Raw genomic sequence first — 21,907 nt, 5'->3', positions numbered from 1 at the left:
AATTATTTATTTTACGCTACATATTATATTTTAGCTAAAAATTAAATTAAAAGTTTATCTATAGAAATAAGAAAAAGAAATTGCAATAACATATGATATTAAAACGTAATAACATTATATTTTATATATAATATAATAGAAGAAACTATCTGGCTTTATTTTAGACATAAATTTTTAATAATAACTTAAACAATAACTTATAAGTATTTTTGTTTTAAAATTTAATTCATCATATATTTCTGTGTGTTAATATTGCCCAGCCAAACTTTATCCATGTAATAAGAAGCAAAATTAATTTAAAAAACTGAAGATAATATAAGTAAAATTGATAATTTTACTATTTTCAATTGATGAAAGGTATTATTTTTCCTGAGGTAAATAGCCCTAATTCTTTAATTATAAATTTCTTTTATACCTTTTTATATTTTACTCATATAATTATATTTTGATTTAGATGGTTCAGGCAAAAAGAGAATGAAACAATGTGTGGATAATTGACATCTTTTTTAAAATACAAATCAATATTTCCTTAAAGAATAGGTTTTATTGCTATCCTATATTTTTCTACAAACTATCTAACTGTTATTGTTCTCAAATATGATCTCAGAACTGTAAAAATGTGATCTCAGTAGACCAATGATTCCCAATCATTAATAATTATGAATTTCTTCCATAAATATGCCAATACATTTTCAGAAAACTTTAAGAATGTGATTGAAAGTTCATTTTTAGTTATTATTCATAAATGTATACACAATATTAATTTACAATATACCTACAACTTTTTAATAAATATAGTGCCTGTTTTCATGTACTTTTTGGTTTTGTACAAAACAATTTTCAAAAGTTTATGAAATTAATAATTATTGGGAATCATAATTCTTTATTTTATGAAGTATGAGCATTTAATGTATTTTATAAACTGCTACAAGAAAGATAAGAAATATTATTTTCAAATAATTAATGCATAACATAAAATATATCTTTAATCACTCGACTGAGTAGTAATATAAAAAATATGTAAAATATATACTATGAAGTTTACAACACAATAACGCATGTAAGTGTTAATAAATGTTATACATAGCTTGACTAATTTGAGAATTGTATAATTATTGAATAGACTACAGATATTTATGCAAATTCATATTTTTATAAACGCAAAGAAAAAGCTAAGTGGAAATTTATTTCACCTACTAAATAGTGCGAGCAGTCTAATTTAGATATTTTATATATTTTTGCCTTTTTAAATTTCTCATAAATGCATAAAAATCCGCGGTCTACTTATTAATCATCTCGACTTTATTCATTTTGATTACATTACGACTTTAAACTATCCCAACTATCCTAATTGTATCGCATAATTTAAGTTTCACCATTCTATGTAATGTTAATATTTGAATACGTAATGAAGAATATATCTAATAATTCTCGAAAGTTAATAAAGGAAATAATTCGAAAATGCTTCCTTAAGATTCATTTCTTAAATGTTCTTAAACTGCTTTTAAAAAGAAATGCGCGGGAATTAATTCTGCTGAATGGAAATGCGCGATTTATTACTACTTATAATAGTTGTAGATGCCTTTCCATGTAGTTTTTTGTAACTTTTCCCCGGCATAAGTACCAACAGAGCTAAGATTTCTCCCTAAAAATATGTTAGGGTTTTCCATCGTACGGTTGCCTAGGTAGCCACGGACGACGAAATATGTTTGGCGTAAACAAATTGGTTCTCGTGAGAAGCTGAATTATTTTGTGAAAATCAATCGCATATGACAGTTCTTGTTAGTACATGTCGGCAATATGACATCTCTAGATTTAAGACAACAGAAACTCGAACAGCAGGTACGCAAGTAATAGATTTAAATACTTCTGATGATAATTTTGAAATGTTGAATTTTCATTTAAATCACAATCATGTATTTTGTATTTGTAATACTTTAAAAGATGAAAGAATGTTATTAGAGTACATATCATGTTGTAGGAAGACAGAAATAATAAAATTATTTCTTTAGCTGGAATTTCAAATTATATTATACTATTATATATATATGTACACGCATACGTATACATGCACAGAAAGTAGGTCATTTAAATATTTATAAATTTGTATATAGAGCAATTATAATATAATGGTCCTTTTATTGAAATTTGATTTGACAAGACAACAAATATTCTATTTTGCATTGAATTTGTGAAAAAATATATTTATTTTATGTTTTTCACGTTTTTGATATATATTTCTTATTCATAAATTCCAATTAAAAATTATTATTTCAGTTTTCTAAAACATTTGGTGTTATAATGATTTTATCAATTACAGAGGCAATTAATTGCACAAAAAATGAAACAAAAACGACAAAGTGGCGCTGGTGGAATGGTACAGGCATCTAACATATCAAGCACTCAGCTTACAAGTCATTCTACAAAATGGATGAATCCAAACAAAGAGCTTCGAGGTAAGTTTAATGAGGTAAGAAAGTTAATTATAATGAAATATATAATTTTTGTTTTTCTTAGGATATGATGGGCCATTACAGTTTAATATATCACATACAAACCCAGATTTAAATACCTTTGCAGAAAATAAGGATGTGGAATCAAGAATTCATGGTATATTAATTAGATGTTTAATTTAATTTAATTGTAACTATAACAGATATATGAATGTCACATTTTTGTCATAGAAGTAAGCACAGAAGGAGGTTTTTATCAAACTATGGAAGCTGCAGATTGTGCAGATGAAGAATCGTCACCTATAGATATACACTCTCCTTCGGAATCTTTACCATGTCCTTCACCTCTTAGAGTAGCTCCATCAGATGGTGCTAGCACACTTATCAGTAGGGAGAATAATTCTTCAGTAAGTTTGCTTTTAACTAAAAAAAATTATATATCATCTAAAACATGTATCATTGATTTATCATTCAGAGTCCAGAATTAGAGGGAAACGTGGAAGGGAATATAGAGCATTTTGTATTACAACCAGCAAATAAAAAAATGCATTACAAATGTAGGATAACACGTGATAGAAAGGGTATGGACCGTGGCCTCTACCCAACTTATTTTTTACACTTAGAACGTGATTATGGGAAGAAGGTATGTGATTCTTTAGAAAATCTCTATAGAACAAATACATCTACAAAACGCAAACAATATATTTTTCATTTATAGATTTTCTTACTAGCTGGACGTAAAAGAAAAAAAAGTACAACAAGTAACTATTTAATTTCTACCGATCCTACGGACCTTTCAAGAGCAGGCGAATCTTATATTGGAAAATTAAGATCAAATCTTCTGGGAACACAATTTACCGTATACGATAATGGATATTCATTAATGAAAGATGATAAAAGAGACGATCGTTTTAATCCCAGACAAGAATTAGCGGCGGTAATATACGATACTAACGTTTTAGGATTTAAAGGGCCACGTAAAATGACTGTCATTATCCCGGGAATGACATCGGATCAAAAAAGAGTTGAGATTTGTCCACGGGATGAGTCTGAAACACTTCTTGGTATATATAAACTATCATTTTAATGCAGATATTATTGAATCAGTATTTTTACTCTTTATTTTTTATTTCCTCAGAACGATGGAAAACAAAAAATATGGACAACTTAATAGAATTACACAATAAGACTCCTGTATGGAACGATGACACACAGTCATATGTACTTAATTTCCACGGACGCGTAACTCAAGCGTCTGTGAAAAATTTTCAAGTGGTACACGATAGTGATGGTTTGTATTTTATGCCTTTGACATAAGGAAATATTTTAGATGAAAGAATACTTGGAAAGTTTATAATAGTCACACTTTTGTAGATTAAAGAAAATCACTTTATGATTTTGTGTTTTAGTTGATTACGTTGTTATGCAATTTGGCCGTGTGGCAGAAGATGTTTTTACAATGGACTACAGGTTTCCATTGTGCACGCTTCAAGCATTTGCCATCGCTTTAAGTAGCTTCGATAGTAAGTTAGCTTGTGAATAATATAATTCATAATTGAACGTAAAAATGATTATACATCTATGGGCGATAAACTACACTGGTTAGAAGAATCCGCAATGGACAATCAACAGATTGTAATGATGTTTTTCTACAAGCATATCCGTAACAATAACTATTCTATTGATATCTGATGTAAGGATAATCGATATAAATCGTGTGTTCACTTTTCTTATATATAGATACTGTTTTTAAATGCTAAACATACATTTCACATTTGATGCATTGCGCCCAAGGATTAAGATAACAGTTATAACTGTATTGTTGTTGATCCTAATATATTGTGCTATAATGTGCATTTCGATTCATATTGCACATGCAATGTTTTATTGTTAATACTTGTAATAATAATATTGCCTATAGACGTTCAGTGATGAATAATATACATGGTAAAGAATTATAATTTAAAAACAAACTGTACAATCTTTAATTTATATTTTATTAATTGTTTGCTCTCTTATTCAATATTTGAAATATTTTAAACTATGTTTGTGCAATCAAATGTCTGGTATTTACAAGGTTTACATTTTGGTATTATCATGATCAGGTTTTTACACAAACGATATTTTATAACAATGATATTAATATTGATACACTGCACAATTTACTGCCTAAACAGATGATAATGAATCTTTGTATCAAAAGTATATGGAATACATATATGTCGAGTTATTTTTATGCTATATATCTTTGCTTGAAGATATCAAGCACATTTTACACTCATGATAATAAAATAACACAAAAAATTATATGAGAAGTAAGATTAAAGGTAATATTTATCTGCAATGTTTTTTAGAACTGACATTAAGGAGATAAATGATCAGTTATTTGCAAACGGATTTGTATGTAATTTATTACTTTTTCTTAGAATTGGGAATAATCTTACAAATGACAAATATGTTTTTATTTACATGAAAATATGTTGTGTATAGCTCCCAGTGCATAATATTGTATCTCACTGCGTGAAAAATTTTTTAATATCTAAGTGCACTAGTCAAAGATATTGCTATAGCAGTGTAACCACAATTTCAGTGTACGTATTATAATGGATCTGTTAATCATTGTCTAAACGTATCATTCAAAATACATATCAAGTATTTTTATTTGATATACAACTTATTGTTCAAAAAACATGTTATCATTGACATAAAATCCCTTATATTTATAAAAATACCAAAGATATGTTGATAGTTATGTATAATGTAGAATGAATTCATTAAAGCATTGATAAAAATATTTTTATGCTGTGCCTTTACATAACATTAATTGCACATTAGGGAATTGCAAAGAAAAACTTGACAATTTTTATTTCATTATGTAAATCTTCATCCAATGAATTCGACATTTATAAGCATTTTAATAATGATGTACTATTTTCATCAAATTTACAAAAGGTAAAGTTCATTATTATTTTAAAGTTTTGTAAGATCATTTATTAGTGTGTTTTATGCAGCTGGGAATTAGATATATATGGTATTAAATGTTCATATATATATAATAAAATAAGATAAAATAACAAAAAGTAAAGTGAGATGTAAACAAATGTAAAATTGCAACAAATTGCAACAAATTGCAACGCGAAAAACGACATTATAGAAGTATTGGAGAAAATTTGTAACTTTATAAATTTTATACATCTTAAGTTTTGTTTGTGATAAAGTACTGCTATTTATAAAAAATGAATGTGTATTTTATCAAAGAAAGGTGCTACTTAAAGGAAAATCATTTTTATCAAGATAAAGCAAAACCAATTTAAATACTATACAAGTAAACAGTATTAATATTATTTAGAATGTCAATTAGACATTTTATAATTGTAATATTTCATATTGGACTTATTTTTTACTTCAGTAATGTTAATACCGAATAGCATTTAAGATGTATTGATAATACTTTAATTGCGTGTGAGTGTGCGTGTACACATTAAAAAGTAAAATCTGTAATTAGCTTATCATGTTTAATGTTGTGAATTGAAGTGTTCAATGGGTATTATATTTTCATCAATCTGAAAATAAATACAAATTGCAACTTTTTATGGTTTGTTTTCAGATCCATAACTTAAATAGATTTATATGAACATTAATTTTGTATATAATAAATCATTCTTTAAAAGATATGAAGGAATTATAATCCTTGGCACAAAAGGAGTAGAAAATGGTTGAAAGGTTGAATATTTATGACCATAACATTTATTAGTAGAGACTTTAATAGAAAAAGATCACATGAAAGTTTTACACCAATACTGAATGATAAGATTAGTGAACAGGTAATTAATTCCCTTAGTTTAAATGTATAAAAAAAATTTTTGTATTGAAATACAATGAAGGCACTTAAGGTCTAACATTCAGAGATATAAATAAAGGATATAATGTGACTATCACTTTTATGTTTATTATTTACAACATGAATACAAGTTCTCAAATTTTAATTGAATATTTGTTTAATCAGAAGAAGAAATGATATACAGAAATACTATTCAAGAATCTTATTCTTGTGTTTTCCACTGTCATATTAAATATATTACTATTTTCAATATTGTTTTATTTTCATCAATATTTTTTTCTTTTCTATTTAAAAATATATCCAAACTAGAATCTTGTAAAACTAGACCTTCCAATTTTACTTTTTACTTCTTACACCTTAATTTACTACTATAGAGGGGTGCCAAATTAATTGCATAGAATTATTGGTATTCGAAGAACATTTTAAAATATGATCAAATATACTCTATATTGTATATGTTATAAAATAACTATAAATCCAAGCTTATATCATTACAAATTCAAACATAACACAACAAGCGCAACGATTTATCATAAAATATGTAGCATTAAAATTCAATGTCAAATGAATTCAATATCGAAGTTGTAACCATGCGTATAAAACTGATAATAACCTTAAAACCACATTAATGAATGAGCACTTTATTGCTCCTCTTGCTGTTATTGCTTCAAGCAAAGAATTACAGAAGAGGAATGTTGAACAGAGCGTCAAGTATCAGAATACTAACTAAGACAAATCGCTTGCAAACTTGATTTAAAGAAGCAAAATATATCATTTCATATAAATGTTTTTCCATGTACATAAAACATACTTGAAGAGTCTATAATATTGCAAAGCCTTCTTTACAAATGAGTCTTTTGAAAATACCAAAAACTGTTCTATAAAGTCCATTGTGAAAGCTTTAAAATTTATATCATTAAAAAACTTTTCACGGATATCCTAATTATAATTATTACTTGTTTACTGATTTATTTATATAGAGTTTTGATATTTGATGTATTTACCATAGCATATTATTTTATCAGCAATTAAAATAGTAATGGAACTTGAATTTAATATATATATATATAATATAATATATAGTATAATTGTATATTAACTGACTATGCATTTTTCTTAAGCATCTGTACGCTGTGATATGTTATAATCTTCAATTTCTTGGTTTAATATAAAAAATGATGTTTCAGGACGGAAATGAAATGCACAAGGTATACAATAAATGATGATTTATTGTACACATTGTTTAGTAAGCTCCATAGCATAGGAAAGAAGTGACGTCATTCAGAGATATTTATTAAAGTAACACAGAATATTATTTTTTAACAAATAATACTTTTTGATTAGAAACAGTAATTAATTTATTCTAGGAGGAGCTTACTCTATTTGTCCTAAAAGATAAATGCGGTATTTCACAGATATTTTAGTTTTCCATTTTTAATTACATTTTCTAATTTCAAATGAATTATATTTTTTATAACTTTATGGAAGGCTATTGTAGAATGTATTACAAAACATTTCAAGAGTTTTAAATATTTTATATACATTTTTAATACGAATGATTAAAATTTTCAATTTTCAGCGTACTAAGCATATTTTTTGGTTTCACTTTAATATATAAATAGAATTATTAAAGATTTGCAATTTCTAGTAATTAAATTGACATTGACCTCTTCTATAATATACGAACAATTTTTTAATTAACTTTTGGTAACTATAATTTAAGATGTAAAAGTTTATAAAATCAGAAGAGCATTCCACTAATTCTCATGTATTTAAAAGCATTCATTTCCAGAATATAGAAGTTATTATAAAAATCAGAGTTAAAAATATAAATATTGCAGATCAGCAAGAAATTATGCTCAAGGGTATTAAAAATATACAAATATATCGCATAGAATCGATAATATACCATAAATTGCTGTGTATTCAATCTAATTATTTACTTTAGTACACATCATAGGCCATATATATTGAAAATGGTACTACATTCTTTTTAGATGATTTTATACACTTTACATGTCGTTATAAAAATTTATGTAATAATGATTAAACCCTAAACTTCTAATACTGTTCTGTAGAAAAAAATTGCATTAAAAAATTTCGATTTGATGTTCTTTCAGGCCTATCTATAACTACATGTAATACAAAATTCATATTTTGTATATACCGCTTTATGGAAATTATTATTTTTATCACTTGAATATTTTTGTTGTAAATTTTTATTCTCTTCAATTTTTTTTTACGTGGAATGTGATTTTTTTGTAATAGTATAAAATAAACTTATTTCTAAATACTTTCTTAGGTTTAAATACTTTTCATATCAGTCCATTCTCACTGTTTCATGTGATTTTCCTGACAATAAAGTTTATAAAAATGTCAGATCCAAAAATTTCTCTTATAGCTACACACAGCATGTTACTGGTATATTATTAACCCTGTAAGTGGAATACACACATCGTGCATATACTCTCTTGTTGACATACAATTCCATTTTATATTTAACAACATTTTTATAAAAAATGATTTTTATATATCTACACATGTAACAGGGATTATCTCATGCTGCAAATATAGCAATTCATATTCATTATATTTTTGCATTTTCGCAATATATGAAAATCATTCAGATTAAAATATAAGGACTCTATAAATAATTACTGAAAAGCTAAAAATTTGGAGGGGTAATTTTTGGTTTTAAATATCTCAATATTTTTAAAAAAGCAATTTAGATAAAAGAAGGTTAACATGAAACATTATATTCTAAATAGTCTTTCAACAGATCATTTGATAAAAATATTTGTACACCAAATTGTCATAAAGATATTTCATTTTTAAATTTGTTGTTTTCTTTATAAACATAAACAGTCTCAAAAAGGTTAGGAGTATGATATAAATTCAATTTGTTCTATTTTTTATTATTCTTGAAAATCTAATAATACTGAATTTTATCATCTTCCCTCCAAGGTCATAACTTAAAACATCTTTTATACAAGTTGCAGTATGAATACAGATTAAATTACGAATATTATTTAAAAACGCATACTTTGATTATGGATACCCCTTATAATTTTACATATATCCTCGTTTTATATCTCCTTGAATATTCTTTGCGGTTGGCCTGACAAATCTAGGTGCTGGTATGCGTGATGGTGGTCTAGGAATAGCGCTCATAAGATTTGAAGGTCTATTGCCTGTGTTCCAATTTGTTGGTTGTCGCAGTCTCGTTTTATTTTCAACTTTCATAACTGGTTTATTAAAAGCCTGTATGATAGTGTAACATTTAACAAGTAATCTTAAAAATTATTCGTAAACAAAGTTTATATACATAAAACAAACAAAAAACTCACTTCAACTTTTTTTACCATGTCTACTTCATTCTGTTGTTTCAATACAGTTTCTGTAGATAGATCTTAAAAAGACACATTAGTAAGTACTTTTTATATAGTCGAAACAATCAAAATTATACGAATATTGTTAAATACACTATTGTAACTTACCATCAGTATTTATTGACTGACTAGATCTTGTAGGACTTAATATTGGAGAGCTTGTTTTAACATTGAAGTCAATACTTAATGGCGAATCACTGTCACAATTATCAATACCATTCTTTAGTATAGGAGAAGACAAATCTTTTTTTACATCAACCCAAGCACTTTCTAAAACTCGCCTATTTAATCCAGATGTTGCATCTTGTTTCAAACCTAAAATATAGGGAATATAAACATTATGTTTTATATAACATAATATATTTTTAATATCATGATATAAATATTACTAACTTTCTTCTTGCATCCGTACTATCTGATGCAGTTGTTCAATATTCATTGGCTGTGTTGTATATGAATTGTGGCTACTATCCGAACATGTACTAAGTCTATCATCTAAATCAGGTGCACTATGAGCACTATGTGTACTTTCAATACTTTCTGTAGATCCTGCAGCACCTAATACTTGAAGTTCCCCAACACCTGTGTTCAATTCTAAAAGGCGTTGTTCAGAACCACTTCTCATTTTTCCGAGAGAATACAATTTGTTTGCTAGAGTTTTTTCAACATCTCTTACAATGTTTGGTTGCGAACCTTTCATGTATCCATAATTAGACACATTTGTACCTGTTATGTTAACAGTTTTCAACGAATTTGATACAAGATTCGGATTAGACTTTTGAAGAAACTGTGGCAATTTTGAAAACATCCGCGGTACATGTTGCTTCCGCTTCTGTAATTTTGAAATTGGTTTTACGAATGTAGCGTCCGCATTATCAAATGATTCTGCATTTTCCATGTCAGTTTTGCCACCATGATTACTACTCTTTTTTGTGAATGTATAATATTTCTTTTCTGGCGAATTTTTAATACAAGCTCCTGCCTCGTCTGCTATTTCGGCATGAAGTTTAATTTTGTTAATTGGTGATTCCTTTTTATATGTATTGTATCTATTTTCTATAGGAATATCATTCTTGACATTCTGGCTTAGAGCCTCATTGATTTCCTTCTTAGTTTTCCCAATTTGGTGTTCTTTAATTACATGATTGAAGGTAAAATCCAGTCTATGATCTTCACTTTTGTGTATTTCCGATAATAATTCTTTTCTCAATGTCGGCGCTTTAAAATTTGAATTTAAAGCTGTGTTGTATACTCGAGATGATTCTAAAGGCTTAGACTTGGTAATCGTTCTATACGTGAAATTTAACATGTCTATACTTTTGGGAGTTGACTGGTTGCAAAGAGGAATAGGCAACTTGAATATAGGGTTGAAAGCATCATCGTGAAGTGTAAAAGAAGAATCTGTAGAAGGTATGGAAGGTTCATTATCTTTCAATACATCATGAACTATACCTTTTTGCAAATCATATACTTGATCTTTATCACATTGCATATCATTTTTACCAGTTGAAATTATACCATTAATTGCTTTTTCAGTATCTGCTGTACAATATGTAGTATCTAAAATATGCGAATTTTCTGCTTTTTGAAAAACCGAAGGATATGTAGTGTTTAAATTGCATAATTCTTTTCTCTCACTATTTTCTGATTGTAATATTTGTGTATTAGTATCATCTTTATTTACATATGTGGAAGACAACTTAGTTATACTAAATCTATCTTTATCTGAACTTGATAACACAACCATTGCAGAAGCTTCATCAGCATTATAAGTTTCATTTAATTCTCTTTCAATGTCATCAGATTTATTCGTTGTGCTCAGGCAGTAGCTTTTGTTATTGTCTGCTTCATTACTTTTTAAGAAAGTTTCATTGACATTTGAATCTTTAATATCTTCACACTTGTAAATTTCTTGACTGCACAACTGAGTTATATTTAAAGATTCCTCATCTCTGTTACATTCTGTATTATGTAATGAATCATCTCTAGGTAATGAAGTGATAGATGAATAAAAAATAGAAGGTTGTGAAACGTTCATCAGTGGATCACTAAGGCCAGGTTCCATTAAATTAATAAATGAGTCAATTCCCTTTGATTGAGACATATTTAAGAATACTTCCATGCTTTCTTGACCTGATGTTACAGGCTCATCAGGGAGAAAATTAATATTTGTATTAGGTGCCATTTTTAACATAGGAGGCACAGCTTCTTCTTTGTTTGTAGTAGATATGTCTGAATATTTGTTTAACTACATACGAAAAAGAAATATACTTAAATTTAAACTTACACTTTGAGCATATATACTATATGTATAATATATAAATATAAATAAACTTACATCTTCTTCTATATTTGAAAAATTCGAAGTTTTCCATGTATTTGACACAGGTGAAGATAAAGATTCCAAAATAGATTCAAAAGTAGTTCTACTAGACCGCTTTTTTGATCTTGTAAATGTTCTTGTATCAATAGATTTTTTATTAGCTGAATAAAATATATATAAATTAAACATATAAAATAAATATATTGTAAAAAAATAATGATTGACATTTTCAATACCTGAAAAATTTAACTCTGGTTCAGTTTTTAACCAGGTGTACAAATCATGGACAGTGGATTCCATTTTATATTCTGATGGTATGTACAACCTAACAAGAGATATAATTCATAATCATTAGCTATTGCTTCAACAGAAGCTTACATAGACAAATATAGAATCTACCAAATGATTCATTAAACTAAAATACATATTCTTGCATACATTATGAAATATATGCTTCTTAAATTCTTAAAAGCTGTTATATTTTTAGTACTAGCAATAAAAAAAATATAAGCTTAAAGAGTATTTCTATAAAACATCAGCGAATTTTTTAATTAATTTTAAAAAAATTAAGATTTTTAATGTATGATAATAACAAAGTATGATAATCTTATAAGAAAATGACAATTATTTGAAACTTAAACAGTAGCTAAAACAATTCAACTATTGTAAACATTCGACATAATTACAAATTATCTTAGAACTACTTACCAGCCATCACTATCATCAAAATCAAAAACAGACACATCAATGATTTCAGTTTCATCAATAAGGCTCGTATCGTTTGTATACTGCTGCCGCACAATTTCTGTATCCACTTTCCTTTCTGACATGTTTTGCTCAGATTACGATATTAAAAGTTTCGATGAACACATATTTTACCGTTAAAGTGCCTTTTCCCGTTCAGCTCGATGACGTGGTAGATATATAAAAATAGTGTCACGTTTTGCCAAGTCATTTACAAAATTCCTCGGTATTCGGCACCGTTTACAGTTTAAAAGTATATATATTAAAATGAATCGAACCCTTGACAAACATAACCACAGATACGACAATAGGAACTTTTATTCGGGATTTTCAATTTGTTTTCAAGAAGGATCAACGCAGACCACGGTACAAAATAAATTCATAGAAGGTTCGTTTTATTGCGTTTTCTTTCAACTTCCTTTGACTTTCCTTTTATAGATATCACTTTATTGTGGTTTAATATCTCTTTCACAATCTGTTTATTCCAAGTTTCATTTGCCCAATAGAGTCTTAGCAAATCTAGGGAATAATGAGTAGTAACCTTTAGTTTTTACTTCAGAACATGCCTTTAAAAAACAGATTGTAAATTTAATTACTGATAGAGGGTAACAATTTTTTTGCACTAATTATACATATAGTTAAGTAGTCTTTTATTTTTCTCTCAGAATTCTTTGATACATGGTTTTAAAAATTTTATCCTAGTCTATGTAGAGATCGTGCTTTAAGAAGTTTAATTATATATTAGTATTCGTTCGTTTATGATATTAGCAAAAAGAAGATTAGATAATAATAAAAAAAACAATAAAAGTGTTAATAATCTAGTAGAAAATATTTTTAACGTTCAATTTCTTTCTCCCATGTGTAGTATCTTATCTTTTAAACTGAAACCAAGTTTGTTATATATGTACTTCCTCCCTGGTTATATAAAATAGTGAGTATAAGATATTCGAATTTCTCCGATCGAAGTCAATTCGACTTTAGAGTTTGTTAGGATCAAAATTTATTAGTACATCTTGTAAATATAAATACAGAAAAGATATTAGATATGTCTATATAACATCGTAAATGTTTTTACATGTTTTTGCATATTTTATATTTTATATTTTGTAAATTAATATTAAATGATTGAATGTAATTAATGTAACTAATAAAATTCAGTTACTACAATAAATTATTTAATTATTTTGCAACTTCTTATGTTCATTAATAATTGAACTTAAATATCATACACGTTATATTAGACAGTACTACAAATTCATTTAATAATTATCGTTTGTGATATATAGTCCCAAATAAAACTAGTAAAGTGAGAAATGATTGACATGCATTACATATGTTTTAGTTTAATGTGGATGTAACCTAACTTTTTTCATGATTGTTTATTGTGGTGTTTATCTGTGGTAATAAGTGTAATTATATTAAGAAACAACCGATTTTGTGCATAACATAAAGACGTAAGTTTTAAATGTTACTTCTGAATGATCAAAATTCCTTAAGTTTCGTTAATCTTATAATATAATATTTTGTTTCTAGCGAAAAAATTGGAAGAAGTTAAGCAGCAATATTTTTTAAAAACAACAAATTGGATTAACTATATAATCTAAAATGTACATTTAATGTACAATATCTACCTTAACTTTGTTAAACGAGCTTTAAATAAATCTTCACACTATTAAAAATTTATTATTTTAATAATGAATATTAACTCAGATAACAATGAACCAGTAGAAAAAAGAACTAAATTTAATGATATAGAAAATGATTCATTCAGTGTTTTAGAGGATGAAAGTGACACAGATAAACATTCTGAATGTCAAAAAATGGTGGATTTAATAGATAATGAAGATGAAAGTATTTTGCTATCAAATAAAGATGATGATGATGATGATGATAGTTTATTTCCATTTCCTCCTGACAATGATGTTACAGACATGTTGGAAGGAGTAAAATATCATGGATCATTTCCTACAATTACAGATCGATATTTTACTGCTTATTATAAATTAGATGTACAAAGACCTGCAGATGACATTTGTATTTTAATGCATAGTAACCGAATTTGCATGCTTACTCTTGCTCCGAGTCACGCAATTCTTCAAGATGATAAACATATAATAAAAGTAGACTTCAAAGTTAGCAATAAATTAGATAGAGTTCAGAATAAAGTTTCTGGTAAAAGTAAACATGGTGCTCAACCTTTACAAATGAATTCTAATATTTGCATAATTACTTGTTCAAACGAAAAAACGTATGTTATAAAATGTTGTATAATTGGCAAATTGGTAGAAGTAAATGAAGCACTAATACAAAATCCTAAGCTCTTGTTGGAACCTCCACATAGAGCAGGCTACTTAGCTATAGTACTGCCAAATATAAAACTTTTAGACAAAATGAAAAAATCCTTATTAACTCAAGAACAATATGACTTGAAGATGCTAGAGCGACGAAGCACTACAAATCACTTGGAAATATCAGAAATATGCACATCAAATACTTTATTAAAAAATGACCTAAAAATAATAAATAAGGAAATTTAATTACTTACTATAGTGAAAACCAAATTACATTATGTAATCTTATTTCTAATTGATTTCATTTGGTTAAATAATATTATACCATTTCATTTAAACCTTCAACATGTATATACATACAAATATTTACTTATATTTTTGTCTATTATAATCAATATTTCAGAACAGTAGTTCCAGTAACTGTTTTCTATCTACACTGCTGTAATCTTTGGTGTACCTTTCAGTTCATAAATTTGGAATAGTATTAAATAAAAATTATTTTTATTTAAATTACTCCGAGTTGAATTGTCAATGATACTAAAGACACCTTGGTAAACATTGTAATCAATAATTATTTTATGGCACCTAACATATAATTAAAACTATGTAATTCCTTAATTTACTGGAACCAGCCAGTTATTTACCTCGTGCTTTCTGTCTATTACATATAATTTGCCTCTGTAGTATCTCAGTTCGTATATTTAATAATCATTTATAATAGCGATGCAACTACTCTTGCTTTTCTTTGATAAAAGTAAATTCGTTTTCTGATTTTTGTACGATATTGTCATCTTTGTTACATTTAGTATCTTTTATGAGATTCCCTAAAATAATTCCTGCAAAGAGAATCATTCCTATCCTGTGATTAGAGATGAATTTTTTGGCACAGTCTGCAGGATTGTTGATATTCAAACTATAAATCTAAAAAGATATGTACATTGAATATTTCTTTAGATTATAACTTTTCCTTATACACTTGTTTCAAAATTATATAATGCATACCTGATTAACAAGATGTGTACCAACTAATCCTACTGCAGTGTAATATGGCCAAGTCTGTGCAGTTAATATACCTGATGCAAGTAACCCTGTTATCATGATTGTGCTGAATCCAGATAAATAAAGTTTAGTCTTATTTCCGAACTTTAAAGCTGTTGATTTTATGCCTACTATAACATCATCCACTTTATCCTATAATTAAAAAGTAGAGAATATATGAAAGCACATTAAAGTAAATTATATCAGTAAATTATGTAACATATTAAATCAAATATATCAGAAAGTTGAAATTTACCTGATGTGCATATATAGTATCATACAAAAGTGTCCAACAAATTCCAGCAGTATAAAGTGGCAAGCATACAGACCAATTACACGAACCATGCACTGCAGACCAACCCAAAAGAGCACCCCAGTTAAAGGTCATACCAAGGATCAATTGTGGCCAATATGTTACTCTTTTCATAACTGGATATACTATTACTAAGACTGTAACAAAAAGTTTAGTGATTTAAAGATATTTACTTTAACAGTATTTCTAAATTTTAATTAATAATTTTCTGAGAAAGACTAGTAAACTCTAATCATGAAACACAATCTTTTTTATATCCTCTATTACTAATAAGATGATCTCCAGTTGCTTCTTTATTTTTATATATATGTAATAAGTTATAATAAAGATAATGCTTTGAAAATTGAAAATGATTTGGCATTAATTAATTGATAAAATTAAGAAATACTGTTTTATATAAACTGTTTAAAAGTAGTACCTAGTGAGCTTGCACCCAATATAATACTATAAAGATTTAGTTGCAACAATATAAGCAATCCCAAAGTTAATTGGCTTCCAAGGAAAATCAATGATTGTAGGGGTGAAATTTCTCTAGTAACCAAGGGTCTATCTTTTGTTCTGGCTACCTAGCATTAAAATGTCCTCATAATATCTTATCTTAAAATATTTGTCAAGACAATATTACCATCCCATCAATATCTTGATCCCACATATCATTTATGATGCACCCTGCTCCACGCATGATGAATGCACCCATCCCAAAAAGAGATAAAAGTTGAAGGTCTGGTAAGGCACCTGGTGCTGCTGCCATGGCTATACTCCAACCACATGGCCAAAATAATAACCAAGATCCTACATTTATAAGTTACTGATCATTATTTGTATAAGTTACATTCATTTTATATTATGATTGTAATAATAATAATTTTTAACTAACTTCTTTCTTACCTATTGGTCTATCCAATCTTATGAGTTTCAGGTATGGTTTTATTTTAGGTGGAGAATTATTTACTAATTTTGCAAATGTGAGTTTTTGTTTTGACCGAACATTTGCTGCTTTAGCAAATTCTATTGTTTCATCACCCGTATTCGATAAGATCTTAATTGACTTTAATTTCTCTTGCGTTGGTGTTTTACCATTTTCATAATTATGTTTATCATACATGCAAGATATGGTATGAACCGTATTGCAAGAGTACAAATAGTTTACAACACATTTTCTTTGATTAAATTGCAGGTAAAATTTTAAACATTTCCCACGTCCAAATAATTGTTGATACAATTGCATCATTATCATAGTTTCGTGTTTTATTAGTTGTAAATAATGTTTAGGAATCTGACATAACCTCAATTTCCTTTAATTCACGTCATGTTGTGGTTAAATATAAATTACTGCAAATACTAATCGTACATTTTGCTTAGTAATGTTACTAAGTATATCTTTTAAGTCATCTTGATAACAAACCTTGTGGTACTTTTTACATTACATAAGAAATGCAATAAAACGTGCTATAAAATTGAATCGTCATACTTTATAGCTGTACTACATGGATGTAATCTTGCGTAACACATACTTCGCATGCGCACAATACGCAATCGCGTAGTATATTTCGATGCGCCGATACTTAAGATGATATTGTACTGTCAATATAATAAATACATGGTAAAGTAACATTTCAATTATTCTGATTCGAATCTGCTGGCATATTCAAGAAGATCCTGTTTAATTGTACATAATATTTTCTTAATTTAAGTAAGTATAAATTAAATAAATAATAATTAGATAATATAGAAATACACTAAATAAAAATATACTTAAATATTGCGTTATATAGAAATAACAAAGAGATAAAGATGCCTATAATTCTATTTCTTTAAAACGTATTTCATAAAAATATTGAGATTTATATACGCATACGTCACCATACATGTATGTCATAACATATGATCATAAATAAATTTAAAAAAATAGTATTTTTTATACATATATAACACTACACTATATATTAATATAAACGATAATAATATTATCAATTATATATATACATTAATCAATTAATATTTCACAAATGTTTCTGATGTTAGTTGTAAATGATAGGATTATGATAGATAGATAGATAAATCTTTAGCGAATATGTGGGTGGAGGGGAGATCCTGCCTCTCCCCCTGAATTTCTCTTTCTTTTGTAAAATATAACCTAGCCTAATCTAACTATCTTAAAATCCTAACATATCTACCCTGTAAACGTTAATTTCATAAACACGTTAATCTCATAGACGTAGAAATATAGTGACCGAATAATAACTGAGGGGGGTGAAGCGACTTCAGCAGGAGAGAGGCGTAACATTTGTGACGTTTGTGACCGAAAGCATGGATATGTTCATGAGTAGAAGTGAATCCGAAAATTGGTCAGGACAAAGTTAGCACCTCAGCGGTACTACCAGATAGAGCTACTATGGCTCATATACTCAAGTACTTACAATATCCCGCTCTCCGGAAGTGACATCACACCCCACACTAGCCAATCAAATTTGTACTAGGTCCCTGTATTTCTATGTCACAATTAATTCATCAAAATAACGATTGTATAAACAGGTCTCGCACTCACCAGGGAAAACCTAGAAAATTGGGCCATGTTTAGGCATGAAAAATCAACATAAAAAGTCAACAAAGTCTGTGTTTTTGCGAGATAGACAGAGATGGGTGGAGTATCTCTGTCTCTATCTGAGACATTTATAACATGTCACGCATGCGCAGAACGAAAACCTTCTATGTTGATTTCTTACAACCAGCCACGGCTCAATTTTCGAACAATTTCCCCTAGGCTTCAGTATATGGGTGTCGAGACCTGTTTATATAATCGTGATTCAAATTTATTTATCTTATATCATCTACATCCTATGTTAGTAGGATGATAGGATAATTAAATTGATATACATATATTCTAGTATATAGTATACATATCAATGATTTTTCTCGACTCAATTTTCGGGTGGTTTTCCCTAGCAGGTGTTGAGACCTGCTTACAGGACCGTGGTATAAACTGAAGAAATGTTATATTTTTATTTATTTTAACGAAATAAAAAAGATTTTTAATCTCATGCATTTAAAAAAAAAATGACAATAACTATACTATTTTTTCGATCTTCCCCGATTGAGTTCTTCTTGTAATAGTAAAATAAAGCTTCCTAAAAAAAAACTGTTGTGAAATAGTCAAAATTGGGAAAAGTCGTTAAACTGTATACCAAAAACCTTGTTCTTGAAAAATCCCCATAATATCTCCATGTTAATATTCATAGGACGATAGATGAGTATAGGTACTTACTACGTGTAACGTGTAACTGATTACGATTACTGGTGTTATTTTATGTTCAAGGTACTTTCAGGAGGACTGCGGCTTTTTAAAATGTCTGCAAAACAGAAATTCGAAGTTTTATTTATTTTGGGTGGTCCTGGTGCGGGTAAGGGAACATTGTGCAGGTACATCACTAAAAAATATGGTTATGTCCATTTGTCAGCTGGAGATCTGTTAAGAGAGGAACGTATGAAGCCGAATTCAAAGTACGGAGAACTTATCGAAAATTATATTAAAGATGGAAAAATTGTGCCAGTCGCAATTACTTGCAGTCTTCTAGATAATGCCATGCAGACCAGCAATAGTCCGCATAAAAGGTTCCTGATTGATGGTTTTCCAAGAAACCAGGACAATGTTGATGGTTGGAATGAGGTACAAAGATAACAATAAATATCTTGTTTAAATAATGAAAGATTCTATACGAGGACGAAATTGTGTAATGCTTACCTTCTTTTTATAATACCTTTTATTTAATTTAGGCAATGTCAGAAAAATGTGTAATAAAAGGGGTATTGTTCTGTGAATGTAGTAAAGAAGTATGTACCCAGAGATGTTTAAATCGTGGTGCAGCAGGAAGTGGCAGGTCTGATGACAATGAGGAAGTTTTAGTCAAAAGACACGAAACTTACATTACAAATACATTACCTATAATTGAGTATTATGAGAAGCAAAACTTTGTATACAAAGTTAATAGTATGCAATCACCAGATAAAGTATTCGAAGATGCTAAAGAGGTTTTATCTAAAATTGGATGGTTATGAATTAGTAGGAAATGTTAATTGATCTCAGTGAGATCAAGTTATAATCCATTTGCATTTAATGTTATTTCATAAAAGAAAAAAAAATGTACATATATATGTATATGTATTGTAAGAAAATTTAATTCATACTAGTGCAATATATTATATTTATACTGTCTTTAATTACATGTCGGGAATATTTATTTGCTTTGGTTTCAATATATACCCTTAGTATTTTTTAGTTTCTTAGTACAGGTAGCATAATGATCCATATGCACACTTTTTTAACATTACAATAATTTTCTACAAGAATCTATAAATATTTTATTGCGATTTTTGTTATTATCTATATGGGAGAGCATTTGTAATAAATTTGACATTTGTTTAAAATGTTTGTACTGTTCTCATTTGAATGAAATGTATTATACTGTATAAAATATATTTTTGCTGCAATAATAACTTGTTTTTTACTAGATCTTTATTTATAAATTTGATGCTTCAATTACACTTTCATAATTGAACATTATAATCGAAAATATTGATCTTATATTACATAGCATTCACAAAAAAATATTATCAAGAGTTTAATTAATTGATATTGAATTGATTGTTTTTTGAAAGTACGATATCTTTTTCATCACTTTTCAGTAATCATTCTTGTTATAATTTATAATCTCTTGGAGGATATTTATATATGTATATGTATATCATTACATAGGTGGTTATCATTAAGATAAATGATCAGTCTTTTCATGGTTATATATTCCATTTTTAAAATAAGATAGATACGTGATCGTACATATCGAAAGATTCTTTTAAAATTTTAACAATTTGACTTAAATATTGAGCTCCTTTAGAGAGGCAACCAAATATACGTTTGAGTATAAGTTTCCCATACTACAGGCGATAATGGTTTCGTATTTTTATTTTTTAAATATCTAAAATAACTATTATTTACTTAAACAAATATAATTATTTAGATAAAATATCAAATATTTAGAAAATTTAGGTACAAAAACTTAACTGATTATTAGAATTCTCTAAAAAGAATGCATTTTATTGAAAAGGGTAAGAAAGAATAAATTCACAATGCAATTATTTGAATTATTGTAATATAGATATAAAAGATTTTGTAGGAAGAGAAAAATTTATTTGTAAACCCTGCATTTATCGACAACCATTTTCGAAATACTTTTAGAATATATAATAAACATACATAATATATAACAAATATTCATAGAATGAAGCATATTACTAACGAAAATGTAAACAATATTAATTGACAATGACGTATCCGTTCCGAGGTCACGTATTAGCCTATGAATCATTGAACTCTCAAGATATTGGATATTGTGTAGCACAGTGTACACAGATCATCTCGTAATTCAGTTCTTGTTGAAAAGAGGATGATTTCTTGTCCTAAAATAGATTGAAAATCTATTTGAATAAAAATATCTTTATTGGAATATTTCTAAAAAAA

At 27.6% G+C, this 21,907-nt stretch overlaps 5 protein-coding genes across 7 annotated transcripts; 3 read left to right on the top strand and 2 right to left on the bottom strand.

Annotated features, from left to right (window-relative positions):
- The first annotated feature begins 957 nt into the window (after positions 1-957).
- On the top strand, positions 958-6,046 carry LOC117243014 (protein king tubby). 2 transcript variants are annotated; one of them, XM_033510161.1, is made up of 8 exons: positions 958-1,842; positions 2,321-2,456; positions 2,518-2,610; positions 2,688-2,860; positions 2,929-3,096; positions 3,172-3,517; positions 3,592-3,744; positions 3,863-6,046. In XM_033510161.1, exons 1-8 carry the CDS (start codon positions 1,801-1,803, stop codon positions 3,994-3,996), a joined length of 1,245 nt encoding a protein of 414 aa, XP_033366052.1. In that variant the 5' UTR covers positions 958-1,800; the 3' UTR covers positions 3,997-6,046. The 2 variants fall into 2 exon arrangements, with proteins under 2 accessions (XP_033366052.1, XP_033366043.1); XM_033510152.1 differs by having other exon boundaries at positions 959-1,842; positions 2,685-2,860.
- A 676-nt stretch (positions 6,047-6,722) lies between these two features.
- Positions 6,723-13,196, bottom strand: LOC117242989. The gene is made up of 7 exons (XM_033510084.1): positions 12,715-13,196; positions 12,243-12,331; positions 12,022-12,167; positions 10,077-11,931; positions 9,792-9,998; positions 9,642-9,703; positions 6,723-9,555 (listed from the first exon to the last, which is right to left on the bottom strand). Exons 1-7 carry the CDS (start codon positions 12,834-12,836, stop codon positions 9,364-9,366), a joined length of 2,673 nt encoding a protein of 890 aa, XP_033365975.1. The 5' UTR covers positions 12,837-13,196; the 3' UTR covers positions 6,723-9,363.
- A 404-nt stretch (positions 13,197-13,600) lies between these two features.
- On the top strand, positions 13,601-15,554 carry LOC117243038 (protein Abitram). Its single transcript, XM_033510197.1, has 3 exons — positions 13,601-13,681; positions 14,093-14,204; positions 14,284-15,554. The coding sequence occupies exon 3, from the start codon at positions 14,445-14,447 to the stop codon at positions 15,285-15,287; it is 843 nt and encodes a 280-aa protein (XP_033366088.1). The 5' UTR covers positions 13,601-13,681; positions 14,093-14,204; positions 14,284-14,444; the 3' UTR covers positions 15,288-15,554.
- On the bottom strand, positions 15,268-17,902 carry LOC117243025 (4-hydroxybenzoate polyprenyltransferase, mitochondrial). The gene is made up of 7 exons (XM_033510171.1): positions 17,798-17,902; positions 17,281-17,733; positions 17,018-17,184; positions 16,811-16,958; positions 16,336-16,529; positions 16,044-16,232; positions 15,268-15,962 (listed from the first exon to the last, which is right to left on the bottom strand). Exons 2-7 carry the CDS (start codon positions 17,627-17,629, stop codon positions 15,771-15,773), a joined length of 1,239 nt encoding a protein of 412 aa, XP_033366062.1. The 5' UTR covers positions 17,630-17,733; positions 17,798-17,902; the 3' UTR covers positions 15,268-15,770.
- A 39-nt stretch (positions 17,903-17,941) lies between these two features.
- On the top strand, positions 17,942-20,630 carry LOC117243046 (UMP-CMP kinase). Of its 2 annotated transcripts, XM_033510216.1 has the most exons (3): positions 17,942-18,085; positions 19,709-20,059; positions 20,167-20,522. In XM_033510216.1, exons 2-3 carry the CDS (start codon positions 19,739-19,741, stop codon positions 20,446-20,448), a joined length of 603 nt encoding a protein of 200 aa, XP_033366107.1. In that variant the 5' UTR covers positions 17,942-18,085; positions 19,709-19,738; the 3' UTR covers positions 20,449-20,522. The 2 variants fall into 2 exon arrangements, with proteins under 2 accessions (XP_033366107.1, XP_033366100.1); XM_033510209.1 differs by lacking the exon at positions 17,942-18,085 and having other exon boundaries at positions 19,544-20,059; positions 20,167-20,630.
- Positions 20,631-21,907: the final 1,277 nt, after the last annotated feature.

The sequence above is a fragment of the Bombus vosnesenskii genome, unplaced genomic scaffold, assembly GCF_011952255.1.
Source record: "Bombus vosnesenskii isolate JDL3184/JDL3185 unplaced genomic scaffold, Bvos_JDL3184-5_v1.1 scf7180000013262, whole genome shotgun sequence".
NCBI classification, from domain to species: domain Eukaryota; kingdom Metazoa; phylum Arthropoda; class Insecta; order Hymenoptera; family Apidae; genus Bombus; species Bombus vosnesenskii.
Note: the sequence above shows the minus strand (reverse complement) of the source record. Positions and strands in the feature narration are given on the sequence as shown.

What these genes read in the sequence shown, in the direction of transcription:
- LOC117243014 (XM_033510152.1), top strand. Translation starts at nt 1,801, where the DNA reads ATGACATCTCTAGATTTAAGACAACAGAAACTCGAACAGCAG. An exon ending in AACAGAAACTCGAACAGCAG is followed by an intron (nt 1,843 to 2,320) that starts GTACGCAAGTAA and finishes TATCAATTACAG; the next exon opens with AGGCAATTAATTGCACAAAA. An exon ending in GTAGGGAGAATAATTCTTCA is followed by an intron (nt 2,861 to 2,928) that starts GTAAGTTTGCTT and finishes TTTATCATTCAG; the next exon opens with AGTCCAGAATTAGAGGGAAA.
- LOC117242989 (XM_033510084.1), bottom strand. Translation starts at nt 12,836, where the DNA reads ATGTCAGAAAGGAAAGTGGATACAGAAATTGTGCGGCAGCAGTATACA. An exon ending in TTTGATGATAGTGATGGCTG is followed by an intron (nt 12,332 to 12,714) that starts GTAAGTAGTTCT and finishes ATCTCTTGTTAG; the next exon opens with GTTGTACATACCATCAGAAT. An exon ending in TTTCAAATATAGAAGAAGAT is followed by an intron (nt 11,932 to 12,021) that starts GTAAGTTTATTT and finishes TTTCGTATGTAG; the next exon opens with TTAAACAAATATTCAGACAT.
- LOC117243038 (XM_033510197.1), top strand. Translation starts at nt 14,445, where the DNA reads ATGAATATTAACTCAGATAACAATGAACCAGTAGAAAAAAGAACTAAA.
- LOC117243025 (XM_033510171.1), bottom strand. Translation starts at nt 17,629, where the DNA reads ATGATAATGATGCAATTGTATCAACAATTATTTGGACGTGGGAAATGT. An exon ending in ATTGGGTGCAAGCTCACTAG is followed by an intron (nt 16,530 to 16,810) that starts GTACTACTTTTA and finishes TTTTTGTTACAG; the next exon opens with TCTTAGTAATAGTATATCCA. An exon ending in ATACTATATATGCACATCAG is followed by an intron (nt 16,233 to 16,335) that starts GTAAATTTCAAC and finishes TTTTAATTATAG; the next exon opens with GATAAAGTGGATGATGTTAT.
- LOC117243046 (XM_033510209.1), top strand. Translation starts at nt 19,700, where the DNA reads ATGTTCAAGGTACTTTCAGGAGGACTGCGGCTTTTTAAAATGTCTGCA. An exon ending in ATGTTGATGGTTGGAATGAG is followed by an intron (nt 20,060 to 20,166) that starts GTACAAAGATAA and finishes TATTTAATTTAG; the next exon opens with GCAATGTCAGAAAAATGTGT.